Genomic DNA, 16201 nt, shown 5'->3' on the forward strand with positions numbered 1-16201 from the left:
AAGCTGTTTATAATTTTTTACAAAGTTATTTTGTCCACAATCTATTGGTGCCGGTCTAGACACATTCTAAAACACCTTATGTTTGCCACATGATAGTCATATTCTGAGGTCCTGGGGGTTAGGGCTTCAACATATGAATTTATGCCGTCAAAAAGAAAAATTGTGGGTATAGACCCATGGTTCTCACCCCAGGATCAGAAGAGTCCTGCAATCCTCATTTAACTAAAGTTTCAGACCCTGTTCCCTCTGCTCCCTGAATCAGCAGGGAGCTCACAAGGAGGTAGCCAGCCAGGGTAAGAGCTTGACTAGCCTGGGCCTAAGACAAACTACAGGATTTCCCCAGTGAGTGGGAGGTAGAGGGCAACTTTGCCCAAAGGGTTTTCAGTTTTAAGAAACCCAAATGGGGATTGGAAACTCTAGCGTCACACAGCTTCTGGAGAAAGTCCTTGTTAACAGCAGGAACCCCCCCTAACCCAGCTGTGCTTCTCCATCTCATCCTGCTTGCAGCCTCTGTGGCGGGTGGGGTGGCATATTTGAATCTCTGGAGGGTCAGGGGAGGCACTTGAGATAGTTAACATTCATCAAAAGTGGGCATCAGGAGAGTGAGGTAGGGCATCCCTTATATATGGCCAGTCCAGGCCGTTCTACATGGAGATATTCTCATGCGAGGGACAAGGTAGGGAGTTTTCAGTGTGTTTTGTTTGTTTTTCATCCGTTTCATCCAAAAAAGCAGGGTTTCCCCCTGAAAGACAGCCCTTTGTGCCCTATAGGTTTGTGATCTTCTAGGACTCTGTGCTGGAGGTCAAGTTCGTCAAATCCAGTAGGGCGGTGACGCCTTCAAGTGCTGGAATTGAGGTCCATGCTGAGGCTCTGCCTTGTGGTCCCAAATCCAGTGGGAGAAGAGATGTGAGCTGGCAGCTTATCCCGGAGTGCTGGGACTCCAGTGTTCCTGCTTCCCAAACCTCAGGCCACCTTCACGACTGCTCCCAGGGCACTGACCACAGGCCGCTCAGCATTGTTGCAGCAGGGACGTGCTTTCTGCGGGGTCGAGTCAGGCCAGGCCCAGCTGGCCTGGCCTGGTTGGCTGCTCTAAAAGCCCATGGCCCCACGGCTGGCATTGCCCGCTGCCCTGCCCGGAAGTAAGCGCCCACAGCTGCACCCCGGGGCACTCTGGTCACCAGCCTTTGGTGTTCCTCCTTGCCAGCAGGGGCAGACCACGACAAGGTTGCCGGGGCTGCCCAGACCAGAGCTGAGGCAAGTGGGACTTAACAGGAGCCCAGAGAAGCATTTCATGAATCATCTGCTGGGGGTGGGGGTGGGGCAAGTGAGAGGAGAAAAGGACAGACACGCTCAGGGACACATTCCTAGGCCTCCTGCCTGAGAAAGCCTGATTTGGCAAGTCTGGGGAGGGGCCCAGAAATGTGCATTTTAAAGGATTCTCTTAGGGGGCACACACAGGCAGGTTTGGGAAGTGTGGTTTTAAGTTACCATGTTGGGCTTCGTGCAGAAAGCTTAGCAAGGGTCACAGGTCAGCGTGGAAAAGTAGATTTTGCTTCAGGTGTTGGGAACCTCCCTCCATTGGCTCAGGGGTAAGGGCTGGGCTCACCCCATAACCCAGAACCAAAACCCAGGCCCCAGGTACAGAGGGAGGCCTGGGGTGGGCAGGTCAGGCGGGGAGAAGCCTGGAGCTGAGAGGGTGGCGGAGAACAAGCCCGGGGCTGAGGCAGGCTGAGGGCCCAGGAGGAGCTGCGGGGCCCACAGCTGTAGGAAAAGATTGCCATGGGGAAATTCTCACTCGTTTGCAAAATGCAGCTATTATTTTGAGCTGCCTGCAGGAGCAGCTGCTTTCTATTCTCAACATGGGTCCACAGGATCTTGAACCTTGGCGGACATGTGTCCCCCTGCGATGCAGACACACCCTCTGCCAAAGCTGGGTGTGCCTGGGACTCCAGCTAAGGGCAGGATCTGAAGCTCCCCAGTCAGCAGGGGAAGCTTCCTCTCCGTCAGGCTTCCAGATTTACTAGCCAGTTGCAACGGTTGGCGTGGGCGCTCGAGTTTTAGACACAAGCAGTCCCAACACTTACAGTAAAGAGGCGACAGACTTCCTGCCAAGCTAGAAGTTTCAGAAAGTTTTATATTACGGCACCCAGTCCAGTGTTATGGTTCCAATCAATTCAGGAAATAAAATGTCTACAATTTATTTGGGTCTCTAAGACTCAGAACTCCTGGCCAAGAATGTGCCCTTTGATCTTCATCCCTTTAATCTGAAGCATTCCCTAAGTGCATTTCCATTTTAAGGAACAATGTCTTACACTGGCATGGTACTCTTGATTGAAAAAACTCAGATTTGTTTTAGGATTCCAACCCTTGGATTAAATTCAGTGTCCCATCCTGGTGCCTAACATGTGCCAAGTTTCTACCCTCCTTGAGCACAGAGGCAAGGAGGGAAACTCGGGGAGAAGTGTGCTTGAATGCCATAGAGACACTAGAGGTCAAGTGCAGGGAGTTCCTAGGACGGAGCTGTCGTGTGTGACGGGGGCACCAGAGAAGGCTTCAGGAGGGGGGTGTTTGTGTTGGGCCTCAAAGGATGGAGAGGCTGCTAAGATGAGGGGAGAAGGCAAAGGAACATTCCAGCCCAGGGGAAAAGACTGGAGAAGTGCAGAGCATGCTTGGGAATCAAAGGCCATTCAGGGTAGCCAGGAGTTAAAGGTAGGGGTTGTACAGGGGCAAAGGGAGAGATGGGGCTGGCAAAACAGTGGACCTGGACTGCAGGGGCCCAGACTCCCTTGAATGAGCTCCAGAGACAAGATGGCGCACGGCACAAGTTTGAGGGACCTCACAGAGATGGCGCTCAGGAAGGGAGCCTCCAGGTACGGGAGCAAGGAAAGAAGCTACTCCTAGTCATTCTCTCTCTAGTGGCCCAGGAGCTTTAGCCACTGGTTCCCTCTGCAGACTGTGGCCTCTGGCTCCCCGAGAGGGCCAACCTAACCTGTAGGTCAACTGTCCGTCACCACGGCCAACTCGAAGGCAACTGTTCCATTGGCAAGTGGCCAGTCAGTGGATGGGTTTCTTCTGGTCAGGCATCTGCCTCTGGCATCATCAAGCCATTCTTGCTGGAGGAGGGGAGGGTCACATGGTAAACAGGTGACCTTCAATATAGGGGGTAGTGTGGGATTATTTAAAGAAGGGTGTGGGCTGGGCAGGGCTTGCAAATGTGTCTTCTTCCACTAGTGAGGGTCAGTAGGAACCATCACATTTTTTGAGAGCACAACACAATAAAAGCTGTGATCTTATATTACTCTCCACCATGTGAAAGATAGACTGCAGATGAAAGGGAAGTTGTCTCCACACAGATCCGTCATCTACCATGTACCAAGCCCTCCGTTCGGAGCCGTATGCCCATTACTGTATTTCTAGCTTTCACAAGAGCCCATTTTTACTCATGAGGAAAATGCGGCTGAAAGTCTTGGAGATGTGAAGTAACTTGCCCAGAGTCACGCAGCTAGTAAGTGGTAGAATTATGATTTGAACGGAAAATCGGAGCAGACTTGAAATCCACACTTCGCCATCATACCAGGGCAGGCAGTCGGCCGGGACAGCCTCTGGTGGGTGCCTGCAGGTGCCTTACGTCCCATGAGTCTACCCTGGATCCATTGTCTCCTGCGTATTTTCCATCTTTCCTCCTGGGTCTGCTATGTCTGTGAATGCTATCGCCATCTCCCGAGTCACCCAAAGCCAAATCTCCCTAAAATCTGTTCCTTCTCTGTAAAAGAGAGATAACGGCACTATGCCCCCATAGGTGTGAGCACCCCATAAGAATCGTCTCACTTACATTTCACAACCCAGCACAGAGTGTGGTGCTTGGCGTATCCACAACTGATGGACAGAGTGATCGGCTGAGCACAGGAGTACGGCCCGGAGTTTTATGTCGAATGTAGCAGCTGGCGAACGTTTTCTGGAAAAGGCCAGGCATAAATATTTTCAGCTCTGGGGGTTGTACCGTCTCTGTCACAACTGCTCAACCTTGCCCTTGCAGGGAAAACACAGCCACAGACAAGGCATAAGTGAATGGGCAAGGCTGTGTTCCAAGACGATATTTAGACAAAAACAAAGAGGGGGCCGACTTGGCCCTAGGGTTGTAATTTACTGTCTCCTGGTCTTTATTTTGGTTCCTTCCATGAATGTGGGGCCATGTCTGTTTAGTTCATATATTTTTGCCCCAGGGTCTAGCCCAGTGCCTGACACGTAGTAGATGTTCCATAGATGATTGCCGAAGGAATGGTTCAGCGGGAGAAATCAAGCAAGCAAGAACCAAAGACTGGCTGAGAAGGGACGGGAATTTGGAGATCCCCTGGCCGTGAGTTGGAGAAACGGGGTCAGTGTAAGAAACGCAAATCATACTAAGGTTTCTAAGCAAAAAGGGATTTAGCGTGGAGAATTACAAACTTGTTAGAAGGGCTGGGGGGGGGAAGGCTCTATGTGGGACCTCCAGGGATGGCCCCCAGAATGTGCCAGAACTGATCTGCCAGGAGAGTGGCCACTGTGCTACAATCAGAAATGGCAGGACTTGAAAAGCTGCCACTGGAGCTATGACCTTAAGGACATGATAGCTGCAGCATAACGGTCAGAAAGCAGTGGGCAGGAAGTGCCACAACCGTCACCACCCCCTCTGCCTGCGTGTTGGGATGTGGTGCCCAGCCATGGACACCTCTTCGGTTGGCTCTTGATACTCTTGGAGCTGGGGATCGGACATCAGTGGCTCCAAGACCTTGCTTTCCAGCAGGAAACAGCCAAAAGCTGCAGGAGATTGGCTTCCGCCTCATTCCTGCCTTCCACACTTCGTGCAAATACGTCTGACTGGTATAGCTTAGTTAACACTTGTGATGCTAATGGTAAGGGGGTCTGGAAAAGGTAGTTTTCGGTTTCCTCGACCGTGCAGCACCCGGAGGTATCCTAGGGAGATGTGGGGATGGATCCACGCGATGTTTGGCACAACCTGTATTTTCCAGTGATCCACTGCTGCAAAACAGACCATCCCAAACCCTGGCGGCTGAAAACCACAGTCATTTGTTTTGCTCAGAAATTTGAAATTGAGCAGGGCTTGGTGGGGGCAGCTTGTCTCTGCTCGATGCAGAGTGAGCTGGCGTTGTTCAACTGGTGGCTTAAAACAGGGGCTCCACCATGTGAGCAAGCCCACAAAAGCACCTGGGAGCCCAAGTGAAGAGGAAACAACCTTTACCAAGAGCCCCAGCTGAGCCCCTGGGCAGCAGCCACATCAACTTACCAGCCACGTATGGCCACTTTTCAGTGAAAGCAAGTCCTCCAGCCCCGTCTGCCACTGGGGGGTCGGGGGGTGGTGATGGTTGACCTAAATATAAGCCAAGTCCACCTGTCCCCAGCGTCCTGAACATTCAGACTTAGCAGCTTTCTATAGCTGAGGTTTCCTAAAAACCCGCCCAGGGTGCTTTGGGCTTTATCTACCCATCAGTACTGCTGCCTGGGGGCTCTTTGTCTCTTTCAGAAACTGCCCCTTGAGCAATCTGAGATCTTGACGGAAACACTTAGATTTTGAAGTTGCAACCTGTCATAAAAAGGCAAGACCGACCTACTGGGGCTCTGATTTTTAGACAGGCTTCCAGGAGAGCTCAGGTGATTTCAACTCCAGGGTTGTCACATACAGTTAAGCCAGTTGTGTACTGCACAACTTTGGGAGGGGGCACCCTTTACATGATCTCTTGGCATATTTACTACAGTAGTTTTCTGGCAGAGGGCAGCAAAATGTCTTGAGGTAGGGTGGCTTTTTCTAATTTGCACAAAGGTAACTTATAGCTAGTGGCAGGAGGCATAGGACAAACCAGTGTCTAATAAATCTTGGGTCAGTGGCAGGTGTTGGTGGGAGAGAAGGGAGGAGTGGGGAGTACTATTGGGGAAGAAGGTCCCTTTGGCTAACCACAGTGGGCACCCAAGAACTAAGAGGTGTTGATATTTGTGGGGTTCAAGGTTCAGCCCTGTGGGGCCATCAGGGTTATCAAGGAGGCAAGGTAGGCCAAGAAGGCAAAGCAGACAGACTAAGCCACAGGCTTGCCTGGAAAGGTGGAAATCTCAGGGCTGACTCTAATAAAGAAATGATGGCCCTTTGCAGAGAGATGGGGATAAAGAGCATGTGTAAATGTCTAAATAAAAATTCTATGGTTCTGGGCGCCTGAGTGGATCAGTCGGTTAGGCATCCAACTCTTGATTTCGGCTCAGGTCATGAGATCTCATGGTTCATGAGTTTGAGCCCTACACTGGGCTCTGTGCTGACAGTGTGGAGTCTGCTTGGGCTTCTCTCTCTCCCTCTCTCTCTCTCTGCCTCTCCCACACCCTCTCTCTGTCTCTTAACATAAATAAATAAACTTAAAAAAAATTCTGTGGTTCTTGTGGGGGTGGGGAGCGGGGATGGGAGGATGGGAGGCAGAGGGGAGGAGGGAAGAGGCACAGTGATGGCCACGAGAGTGCACCTGCTGGAGCGCAGGGCCTGCACCCCAACTGTCACCACTCTGGTTCTGAAAACCTCCATCAGTCGCTGACTAGCTATCATCTTTCATAGCAACAGCACAGCTTCTGAATGGCTAGGGGGAATTACACGATGACTTTCTATTTCAAATACTGTAGATTGCAAAATCTTTATAGTTGGAACAATGTTCTCCATTTTGCGTCTGACTCCAAAGCAGAATCCCAGCCAAGCACAGCTTTTTGTTTTATCTGTTTATCTTCCAGGGTCTCCTTTGGCTGCGTGCATGTTGCTTTTGTTCTTGGCTTGCTGTTTTAAGTATAGCTTTGCTACTTTTCCATTTTCTCTGCTATTAAAGACCAAGCACTTATTTGAATTAGAGCAGAAAAACACCGACGAGAGCAAAGGACCGCTTTCCCCTCTGAAACATGGTGAGGCCGCGGTTTAGTGATAGCTATGACAACGAAGGACGCCCCGCGCTTTCGCTTCGAGACCTTCAGGAATGTACAAACAAATATTTTCTGGAATTTGCAGGTGAAAGGAGGGAGGTGAAGTGGCTCACACAGGATCACGCTGATTACAGTCTGACTCCTCTCCCTTCCCAATTACCTCCGAAACTACGCACTGGTGAACAGGGCTGGAGCTGTTCGTGTTTTAAATCAAACTAAAGTCCACTGAAGTAGGAAAATTATGCATTTTACATAAATGATGTGGGCAAATTATTATTCAATTTTTTTTTAACAGGGTTTTTCCATCACTTTACTGTGCACACTGTAATATGGTTAATTTACCAGAAAGCATTGTTATTCATTCCCTAATTCTCGAGACAACTGCTGCCATTTGCTTACCATTTCCTCACTGTTCCCTGGGAATTGACAGACCTTCCGGCTCCATTACGGGTGGTTTGGGTTCCTGAGCGATCTCGGGAGGCTCCGCTTCCCCTGCGTCTTCCAGGGCTCATTCCTCGGGAGGAGTCTGAAAAATGAAAGGATTCACATACCTGGGTTTAGTTTATGAGTGGCTTTAAGTGAATCCTTTTGTAAATGCACACCAAAAAGAAAAAAAAAAAAAAAAGAGAAAGAAAAAGAAAAAAAAAAGAAGATGAAATCTCTTGCTATTTGGTAATATTTCCCCACAGTATTACATGCACGGTTTTCATTAAAAAACACTATCTAATACCCATTTCACTCTCTCCTGCTTCTAATTAGCTACTCATTGATTATTACATTGCAAGCCCTTGATAATTAACCAAAGGAAAAAACAATTCTGAAACAACACAACCAGAAGACATCTCGCAACTGCTCATATAGGTCTTCTTCCATGAGTTTACATACTGCATGATGATTCAAGCAAAATAGCCTAAGGAGAGGAAAGAATGACAATGGGTTCATAAATGGGCGAAAAACTCCTACTCATTGCTATTAAGAGAGGTGGGAAGGAGTTATTACAAGCCTGTCCTGCAATTCTTTTATTCTCATACTCTGTAAATATATTTCAAACTACTGTACCACGCCAGCTGGGACACTGGAGCCAGCAATCTGCCTAAAGCCTTTCTCTTTGTCCTTTTATGGTATTATCTTCAGTTAGCAGCTTAGTAATCAGAATAACTGATGTACCTATATAGTTTTTAGTGTGTGTGTGTGTGTGTGTGTGTGTGTGTGTGAGAGAGAGAGAGAGAGAGAGAGATTTAGATTTTCTCTGGTTTGGTTCTTCTTCATTTAAATGCATTTGCTGAGCACCTACTAGATCTAAAGCACAAGCTAGCCCCTAATGGGGTCTGGGAATCAAAAGGAAACACATCTAAAGGCAAAAAACATGGGGTCTACCATTAAACAATGCATGATGTATTTCTACTTGTCCTTTAAGATTGAGTTCAGACATCACCTCTTCCAGGAAGCCTTCCCTGCACCATTCTGGGCTGGACAGCACTCTTCTGCTACCATCTAGCAGAGACCTTATTATTTGTTTACTCTTTTATTATTTTAATAAAATTTATTATTTCTATTTTTTAAAAAATAAGCTCTACTCCCAACGTAGGGCTCAAACTCACAACCCTGAGATCAAGAGTCACACGCTCTACCACCTGAGCCACAGAGTCACCCTGTACAGAGCTAATTGTACGTATCTTTTATGGCTCTCTGTCCTCACTGGACTGGGAATACTAATTGTCTCTTTCTAGTGCTAAGCACAGGGTCTAGCCCATAAGAAGCATTCAACAAATGTTTGGAGAAGGAATGAATGTTAAGTCCTTGTATATATCCATAGTCATATCTGCCATTATCCCACTACCTTGAACAGCCTTGGCAAAGGACTCTTCTCATTCCAGTTCTGGTTTCTTCCCCCTTGTCCAATGTCTCCATCCTGTTTACTCCCATTTGCTGCCATCTTGGACCAGCAGGCTGACTTGACCAGACTTTTACTTCACGGTGGCTCTGGATGGTTTTCCTCTTACCACTATCAAACCCTCTTGTCTTCTGTCCTGTTCTCAATTAGGGGGCTGTTATTTACTGGGAGAGAAAAGGGAATCAGATAAGAGAATACATGTTAGTGGGGGTTAATGTTACCTCTCCCAAATACATAGTTTTTATGTTAATAGTAACATTTTATGGACAATATCTTCCTGCTGCAGGTCTCAAGCAGGGCCCAGGTGCTCCCTGGGTCATGCACAGGTATACCAGGAATCCTATAAGCCCGAGTCTGGTTAACAATGCACAACCTGAAGGTCTGGGAAAATAATTGCATGTGAAGATAAAAAATGGATATCTTAGGGAGAATGTCAAATTTTCATAAAAGTACAAAGTTAAAATGAGTCCCTGAAGGCCCCAGTCCCAGGGCATACAACTTTATTCCCATTAGTGTTGGGGTGAGTTCTGGGGAGAAGTTTGGGAAGCACTAATGGGGTTCACTTTAGGCTATACGCTGGATCTTTAAGTCCTATATTGAAGACTGGTGACCACACATTTGCAAGGGGGCAGGGCTAGCACCTTCGGCGGCTCACGGCAAATCCTGGTGTGCTCGGCACGGTCCTAGATCAGTGTGTCATTTGTAGGTCAGCCATTTGCCCCACTAGACGTCATCACCCACTTAGCCACCGTGCATCTATCCAACATCTACCATCAGCTCATCAATGCTCTCTGTGCAGGGAGAATAATGGTGGACCAGCTAGGCGTTACTGTTCCCAAGGATTTCACAGTCTGGCAGGGAAGGTGCATGAAAAGGAGAGTCATATTATGCAGCACATCATTAGAAGAGTAGTAAGGATTCTGGAAAGGAGCACAGAGTTCTGTCTGCTGGGGGAGCAGTTGTTTCTCCCTGATCACATTCCCCTTAGAATAGTCCCAGCCAAGCTGGGAAAACACTTTTTTATTCTCAGTCCTCAGAATCTTAAAAATAAAGGCATATTCCCCCCTGCCCCCCATGGGATTCTGAATATTTTGCATGTTCAAAAAGAATGAGGCATGATTTAGGAGTTTATTATGAAACATTTCTGAAAATATAGGTATATATAAATTATGAAGGTCTATTTGATATTTCAAAGATATTAAAGATAGATACACATTTTTCATTATTCTCTTGCAGTTGTAATCTATTTTTGAGAATTAAATAAACATATATTATTGGCACTTTCTTGTTAAATCTGTACCCCAGAATATCATTTTTAGAATAAAACATTTTTGAGCTTCCTTTCCCCTACCCCCAGATTATTTTTTTCTCTGCTTCCTTCTTCCCCCCTCTCCCTCCCTTTCTTCCTTCCAGCATATATTCTGGACAGCATAACCGAATCCCGACAGTATAGGATATAGCGGTAAGAAAGACAACAAAAGCCATCTAAACCTATTAAAATACATTTTGGGAACAAATCGACCAAACACTGTTTTATCCAAATATAACTTGTTAGGAAATGCCCATTCCGAGAAGTGAGGCTCTCTTGCCCTGTGCGCTGATGCAAGAACAGATGACATCCTAAATGCAGGAGGTCTCTGTAGCTCTTCTCTGTATCCTGCTGAAAACCTTACCTTCTTTCAAGACTCCTGAAAGAACCATTCCAATTAGTGCAGTATACATTCTTAAGGTCCCATAGGAAATTTCAGATAAAATTTTGCAGCTCCAATGCTACTAGAAAAATCCTCTGGTGCCAAGATTTAGCCACAGGAGGATTCCTGTCTTTCTCAAGGCAGGTAAACACCCTCTGGCACTTGTCAGAAAATCTTCAGTAGTGTGGCTGTATTTGAGGGTTTATGAATACCCTTCACTTTTCTTGGGGAACTGCCTGGCTCCCCATACACCTTTCTTTGCCACGACCAAGTCAGAGCCAAATGCATCATTAGCTTGGGTCTACACCCTGACACCCTCACACGCAGGAGGCCCCGCGTCCACTCCTGGCTCGCTGGCCCTCCCAGCCCATCAGTGCACCGTGAACAAAGCATCGCAGAGAGCATGAGCTGCGGTGAGCGTGGCTGAACGGAACTCATTTTGTCACATTTACGGTGTCTGAGCTTTGTCAAGTTGCCTTCTCCAGTGGCTCTATTATTTGATTTTTAAGACAGTAAAAAGAAATAGTTCGTTAGGAAGTCCCCCTCTGCAGTCCAGCAATGCCAGAAGCCAGCTCTCCCAAGGGAGCAGAGCGGGCGCTTCTTCACTACCAGGTTACTAAAGACAAAACACTTCACTGGCACTTGCTGCTAAGGTACCTTTTGGGACCCAGGCCTACCTCGTTTCATTGCACTTCGCTGAAACCGTGTTTTTTTACAGACTGGAGGTCTGCAGCCACCCTGCCTCGACCCAGTCTGTTGGTGCCATTCTTCCAACAGCATTTGCTTCAGACACACTTCACGTGTCTCTTGTCATTTTGGTAATTCTCGCTGGATTTCAAACTTTTTCATTATCATTCTATTCGTTATGATGATCTGTGATCAGTTATCACAGCTCACTGAAAGCTCAGATGATGATTAGCATTTTTTTAGTAATAAAGTATTTTTAAATGAATTGTTTTACAATGCCATCGCCCATTTCATAGACTCGTATGGTGTAAACGCAACTTTTATATGCGCTGGGAAGCCAAAACATTCGGCTTGCTTTAGTGAGAGGGTCTGGGGCCAGAACCTGCACCCTTTCTCTCTGAGGTAGGTCTGTATTTTTCGTTCTGAAAAAGAGAGCTTTCTGGTCAGTGGATTTAGTTTCCTCGCTCCAAACGTCTACAACTTGTGAGGGACAGAGGCTTCTTGGCATGTGTTGGGAATCGAGGTAGTTTCATTTGCCTGGACTGGTCTACCTCAGGAACATCTCCGGGTAGCACATTACTGTTAGGAAGAAGGAACCTGAAAACATCTCTGATTTCTCTGTATTCATAGCTACATTTTTACTTCTCCACTGCAACCCTACACAAGATGTTTCAGCGTGCCACGCTGTGTCAGAGTGCCCTGGGGTCGACCCAATTCTCGAGCTTTGCTTCATAGGCGAGAATCCACGACAAACTCAACTGATGAATTAAAGGCTATACTTTGGTTTGAAGAAACTAAGTTTGTTTTCTAGAAGAATCTCTTTTCAAAGCAGGGTATATAACTTTTTCGTTTTTGTTTTTTTTGTTTTGAATGACTGAATCAAAAACACACAACAATCCTCCAGAGAATATTTGCCAATTATCCAACCTAGTGGGACGTGAGGATTAAAAACAAAGTTGTCTTTAAAAATATCTCGAACGTGTTAATAAATTGCCCGGTAATGTGATGGTAATTGTAGAGATCTTTGAAATTTTATCAATTTAGCAACTGCATCAATACCAAAAACAATACCATAAAGACTTGATTGATTAGCCAGAAAATCCCTTTGTTTTATCCTTTTTTTTTTAAACGTTGGAAACCCTTTCTAAATATAAAGATTATTTCAGCAAAAAAAACTCTCCTTGTATAATCCCACGATAGCAGTGATCTTCGAATCACAGGGTCTTAGATCTGTAGGAACCAGCCGCAAATCTCATCCGACCCCTTCATTTCTGCATTCAGGACCCTAAACAGAGGTGCCAGATGGCTGTTCGAGGTCCCACAGTTGAATGAGCGCAGAGCCAGGCCTGGATAGTAGGTGCAGTCTACCCACTGCCCCTCCTACCACACCAGGTTGCTTCCCTGCTTAGCGACATGCTTGCGGATGTAGAGGGCCACTGGGAAAGACATATACTGACTCTAGGGGAACAGTGCTTCTTCTTGAAATTGTCTTTCTCCTACAAGCGGGATACAGAAAATTCCAGTTAGCAAAAGTGTCTGGTAGATGAAAACATTAAAGTATGCTTAATCTTGCTCTAACGATCCTCTGAACTAGCTAGACAACAGCCTAACCCTTCTGGGGGGCGGGGCAGGGCAGGGGGAGAACTGCACAATGGTTAAATTCACCAGGTAGCTCCTTGCCACCTGGCAGTGGGGCAGTGTCACTGTTCTAGTAGCTTCCATGATTTAAACAAATGAACAAAAAAAAAATTCAAATGTAAAATGCTCTCTTTTTAATTACTAAATTAAGAAAGTTAAACAATTTAAAAATGTAAACTCACAAATAAATCATAACAAAAAAAGGAATTAAGATTTCAGAGTTGCTACCCAGTATTAAAAACTTAATAGAAATAGGTTTTTTGATTTGTTGTTAAACATGTAATTCAAGGTTGGTACAAACAGCAACTAAAAATGTAGTACTTTTTTTTTTTCCTTTTTTTCCTTTTTCTTTCTTTTTTTTTTTTTTTTTTTTTTTTGGTGCATCCCCATGAAATGTAAAGTAGTGCATAGTTATTCCACTGGAGACTTCTCGGACATATAGAAAGTCATTTCATTAGCAGTACAGGATGTTTAAAACACTTATTTCACAATGGGAAATGTACAACCCCCCCCCCCACCCCCCAAGTTTTAGTTGCATGAGAAAGTTTAGCAGGTTGCCAAGACTATAACGCTATGGGTTTTAGACCATTTAAATGTGGTTACAAGGTTTATTAAATAAAAAAAAAAAAGTTTGAAACATTTCAGCATTCATATTTTTGTACAAGAAGTATGTGTGGTTATCCACCTTCCAGTTCCCCTGGCGGTATTGGCCGTTGGCTTGCTTAAACACGCTTTTAGGTTTCAAGACCAAATTGCAGTTAAGTCAAAGCAAATACTGGAAACAGAACTTGTGAATCCAGCTCTGGAGCTGCTTTTGAAAAGAATCCAAGTAACAGCCATCTACAGGTACAATCATGAACCAAAAAAGTGCAATCTAAATTAAAAAGAAAAAAGGATCATGCTTTGCAAAAGCCAAAAAGGATGCCACTGGTGTGCAGAGTAATACCAGGGCTTTTATGCAGATTTGGCAGTAGAATCCTCACTCTGGGTCCCGAGGCTTTATGGCCTGGGTTGGCCATGGTCTCCACATTAGCACCCACGTGGTGTATGTACAGGGACAGATATATTACATATATATTCATATTTATAAAAAAGAAAAAAAAAACAAACACCTGTCCTGATTGGTTTTTGTTAAAACATGAAAAAAAATTTTATTGTTTTAGACAAAGAGGCCACTTTTGGAAAATAATACTTTTTTTTTTAGTTGAATCAGGTGAAGACAGTTAAAATCACATAGGATTTGCATTTTAAAAAAAGGAAAGCACTAGGATTGTTGGCACTGGAGTAACTATTTACACTGAACAGAGGTTTGGCCTTTTACATAACATCAATACAATGCATTTTCCAAAGTCTGAGAAATAACAAGGTTCTGTCTCGTATGCTTCACAGAGGAGGTTCGGATTTGGGGACAAGTGTCATTAATGAGGGCCATGGAAGTTCGTCAGCTTCAGAGTCACATGCAATCTGATCCAGGACGGCTCTCGCTGCTCGGGCAGCAGCCGGCTACGGAACTGAAAGCTAATGGGGAGGGGGCGGGGAAGCCTCTTGGATAAGGCCTCTCTCTGCAGACCCAGGTCTCACAGGTTTTCACCAGGCTGGTACTGGGGCTCTGTGGCGGTGAAGTAGTCTTCCAGGAAGCCCTGCAAGTACTCGAAAGTGGGCCGCTCCTCCGGGTCCTTTTTCCAGCAGTGGATCATGAGCTCGTGGAGAGAGATGGGGCAGTCCTGCGGACAGGGCATCCTGTAGCCGCGCTCCACCTGCTCCAGCACCTCCCGGTTGTTCATGCCTGCAAGACAAGGCAGTGAGTGTGGGCCCTGCCACTCCCCTTCCTTCTACCTTGAGCCTGCACGTGGTTCAAGGGGCACTGCTCCATTCAGAAATAAACAGGAAATGTGCAACTGCTACCGATGAATCTCAAAAGCGTTGTGAGTGAAAGGAGCCAGACACAAAAGGCAACATACTGTATGATTCCGTTTCTGTGAAGTTCTAGTAAAAGCAAAGCTACAGTGACAGAAAGCAGATCAGTGGTCGCCAAGGGTAAGGGGAGGGGAACGTCTGCACAGGGGCTGCAGGGCACACTGAGGGGTGATGGGAACCTTCGGTTTCAGGGCTCAGCAATCAACGGCTGTAAAGGCCAGATAGCAAATGTTTGAGACTTAGTGGGCTGCATACGATCTCTGCCGCAGATTATTTTTCTTAATAGCCCTTTAAAGACACACGAAAGAAAAAACAGGTGGGAGTTGGATTTGGCCCACAGACCATAACCTGCCAACTCCTGTTCTAGATCTCGTACGTAGCGGTGTGACTAGTTCATGTTTGTCAAAACTCATTGTGCTCCCAAAATGGTTGAATTCTATTGTTTGTAAATTACAATTCTATGAAACTGATAAAAAAAATATGAATGAAGCAGGCAAAGAAACAGAAATCCATGGAATGAAACATACACTGTCCATGTTGATAGCATCTAGAAGCTCCACTTACGAACTTCATAAATTCGTTTTGCTTGTGCCCGGGCAAGCTTCTGGTGCCCCCCCTGCCCCCCCAGCCCGCACCCCCAGCTGAGATCTGCCATCATGTCGGCAAGGCTGGGTACCATCTGGCCCAGCGACCCCGAGGTGCCCTGGGGTTTGGTGACTTTCATGGGGAGACAGGGCGCCTCCGGGGGCTGTGTTTACTGATGACCTTGGACAGGCCATCTATCATTTGAGACCTCTGTGACCCTCTGGGGGAACTGCCTAATGTTGCGAGCTCAGGCTGCACAAACAGGAGACAGTCGGGGAGACTGCTAACCCTTCTGGAGGACGCAGCCTCCCTGCACGTTGGCCTTCCTGACAAGAGCAGGAAATACCATACGTGGGGTGAGGGGAGCGCCCTGACCCTACTCCAATCACTGCCAGACACTATCCTCTAGTTCTCCTTCCTTTTCCTGCCATATCGCATTCTGCCATCGCCTGCCAAGCACTTGTATGTTTTGGCTGCTCCCTTGGCCCCAAGTCTAATTTGGAATCCTTTCCAACCTCTGACCTGGTTTGTTTGTTTGTTTGTTTTAAACAAAATATGGTTTCAAGCCATGCAGAAACCAAGATTTTTTCCCCCTATCTCAGGGATACAATGAGAAGACCATAGCATATACACGAAGCAGTTTCCTTTAATTCTGGAGGAGCTGGGCCCAGGGCGTAACCTTGTCCTGACTTCTGGGGTCTGTTGCCATTCTTCTTGTTTTGTTGTTACTTTTGGACCTGGGTTTATCCTGTGGCCGCCAGCCATGGCCCTGTCAGTCACATGCCTGTACAAGCCCTTTTAGGATGCTTTCTTATTCTCTGCCACTGTAACTTCTTGTGATAAAATC

The 16201-nt window shown here is 46.4% G+C and overlaps 1 protein-coding gene across 12 annotated transcripts in view; it reads right to left on the reverse strand.

Moving 5' to 3' along the window:
* Positions 1-12963: 12963 nt before the first annotated feature.
* FYN (FYN proto-oncogene, Src family tyrosine kinase) overlaps positions 12964-16201 on the reverse strand; it is a 214445-nt gene continuing 211207 nt past the window's right edge. For all 12 annotated transcript variants that reach the window (XM_086707615.1, XM_086707614.1, XM_086707604.1 and 9 more), the window contains one exon: positions 12964-14638. In XM_086707615.1, the coding sequence (XP_086563741.1) occupies positions 14430-14638 (209 nt within the window). In that variant the 3' untranslated portion in view covers positions 12964-14429. The remainder of the gene's footprint in view (positions 14639-16201) is intronic.

The sequence above is a fragment of the Puma concolor genome, chromosome B2, assembly GCF_028749965.1.
Source record: "Puma concolor isolate L17-30 chromosome B2, mPumCon1.1.hap2, whole genome shotgun sequence".
In the NCBI taxonomy this organism is placed as follows: Eukaryota; Metazoa; Chordata; class Mammalia; order Carnivora; family Felidae; genus Puma; species Puma concolor.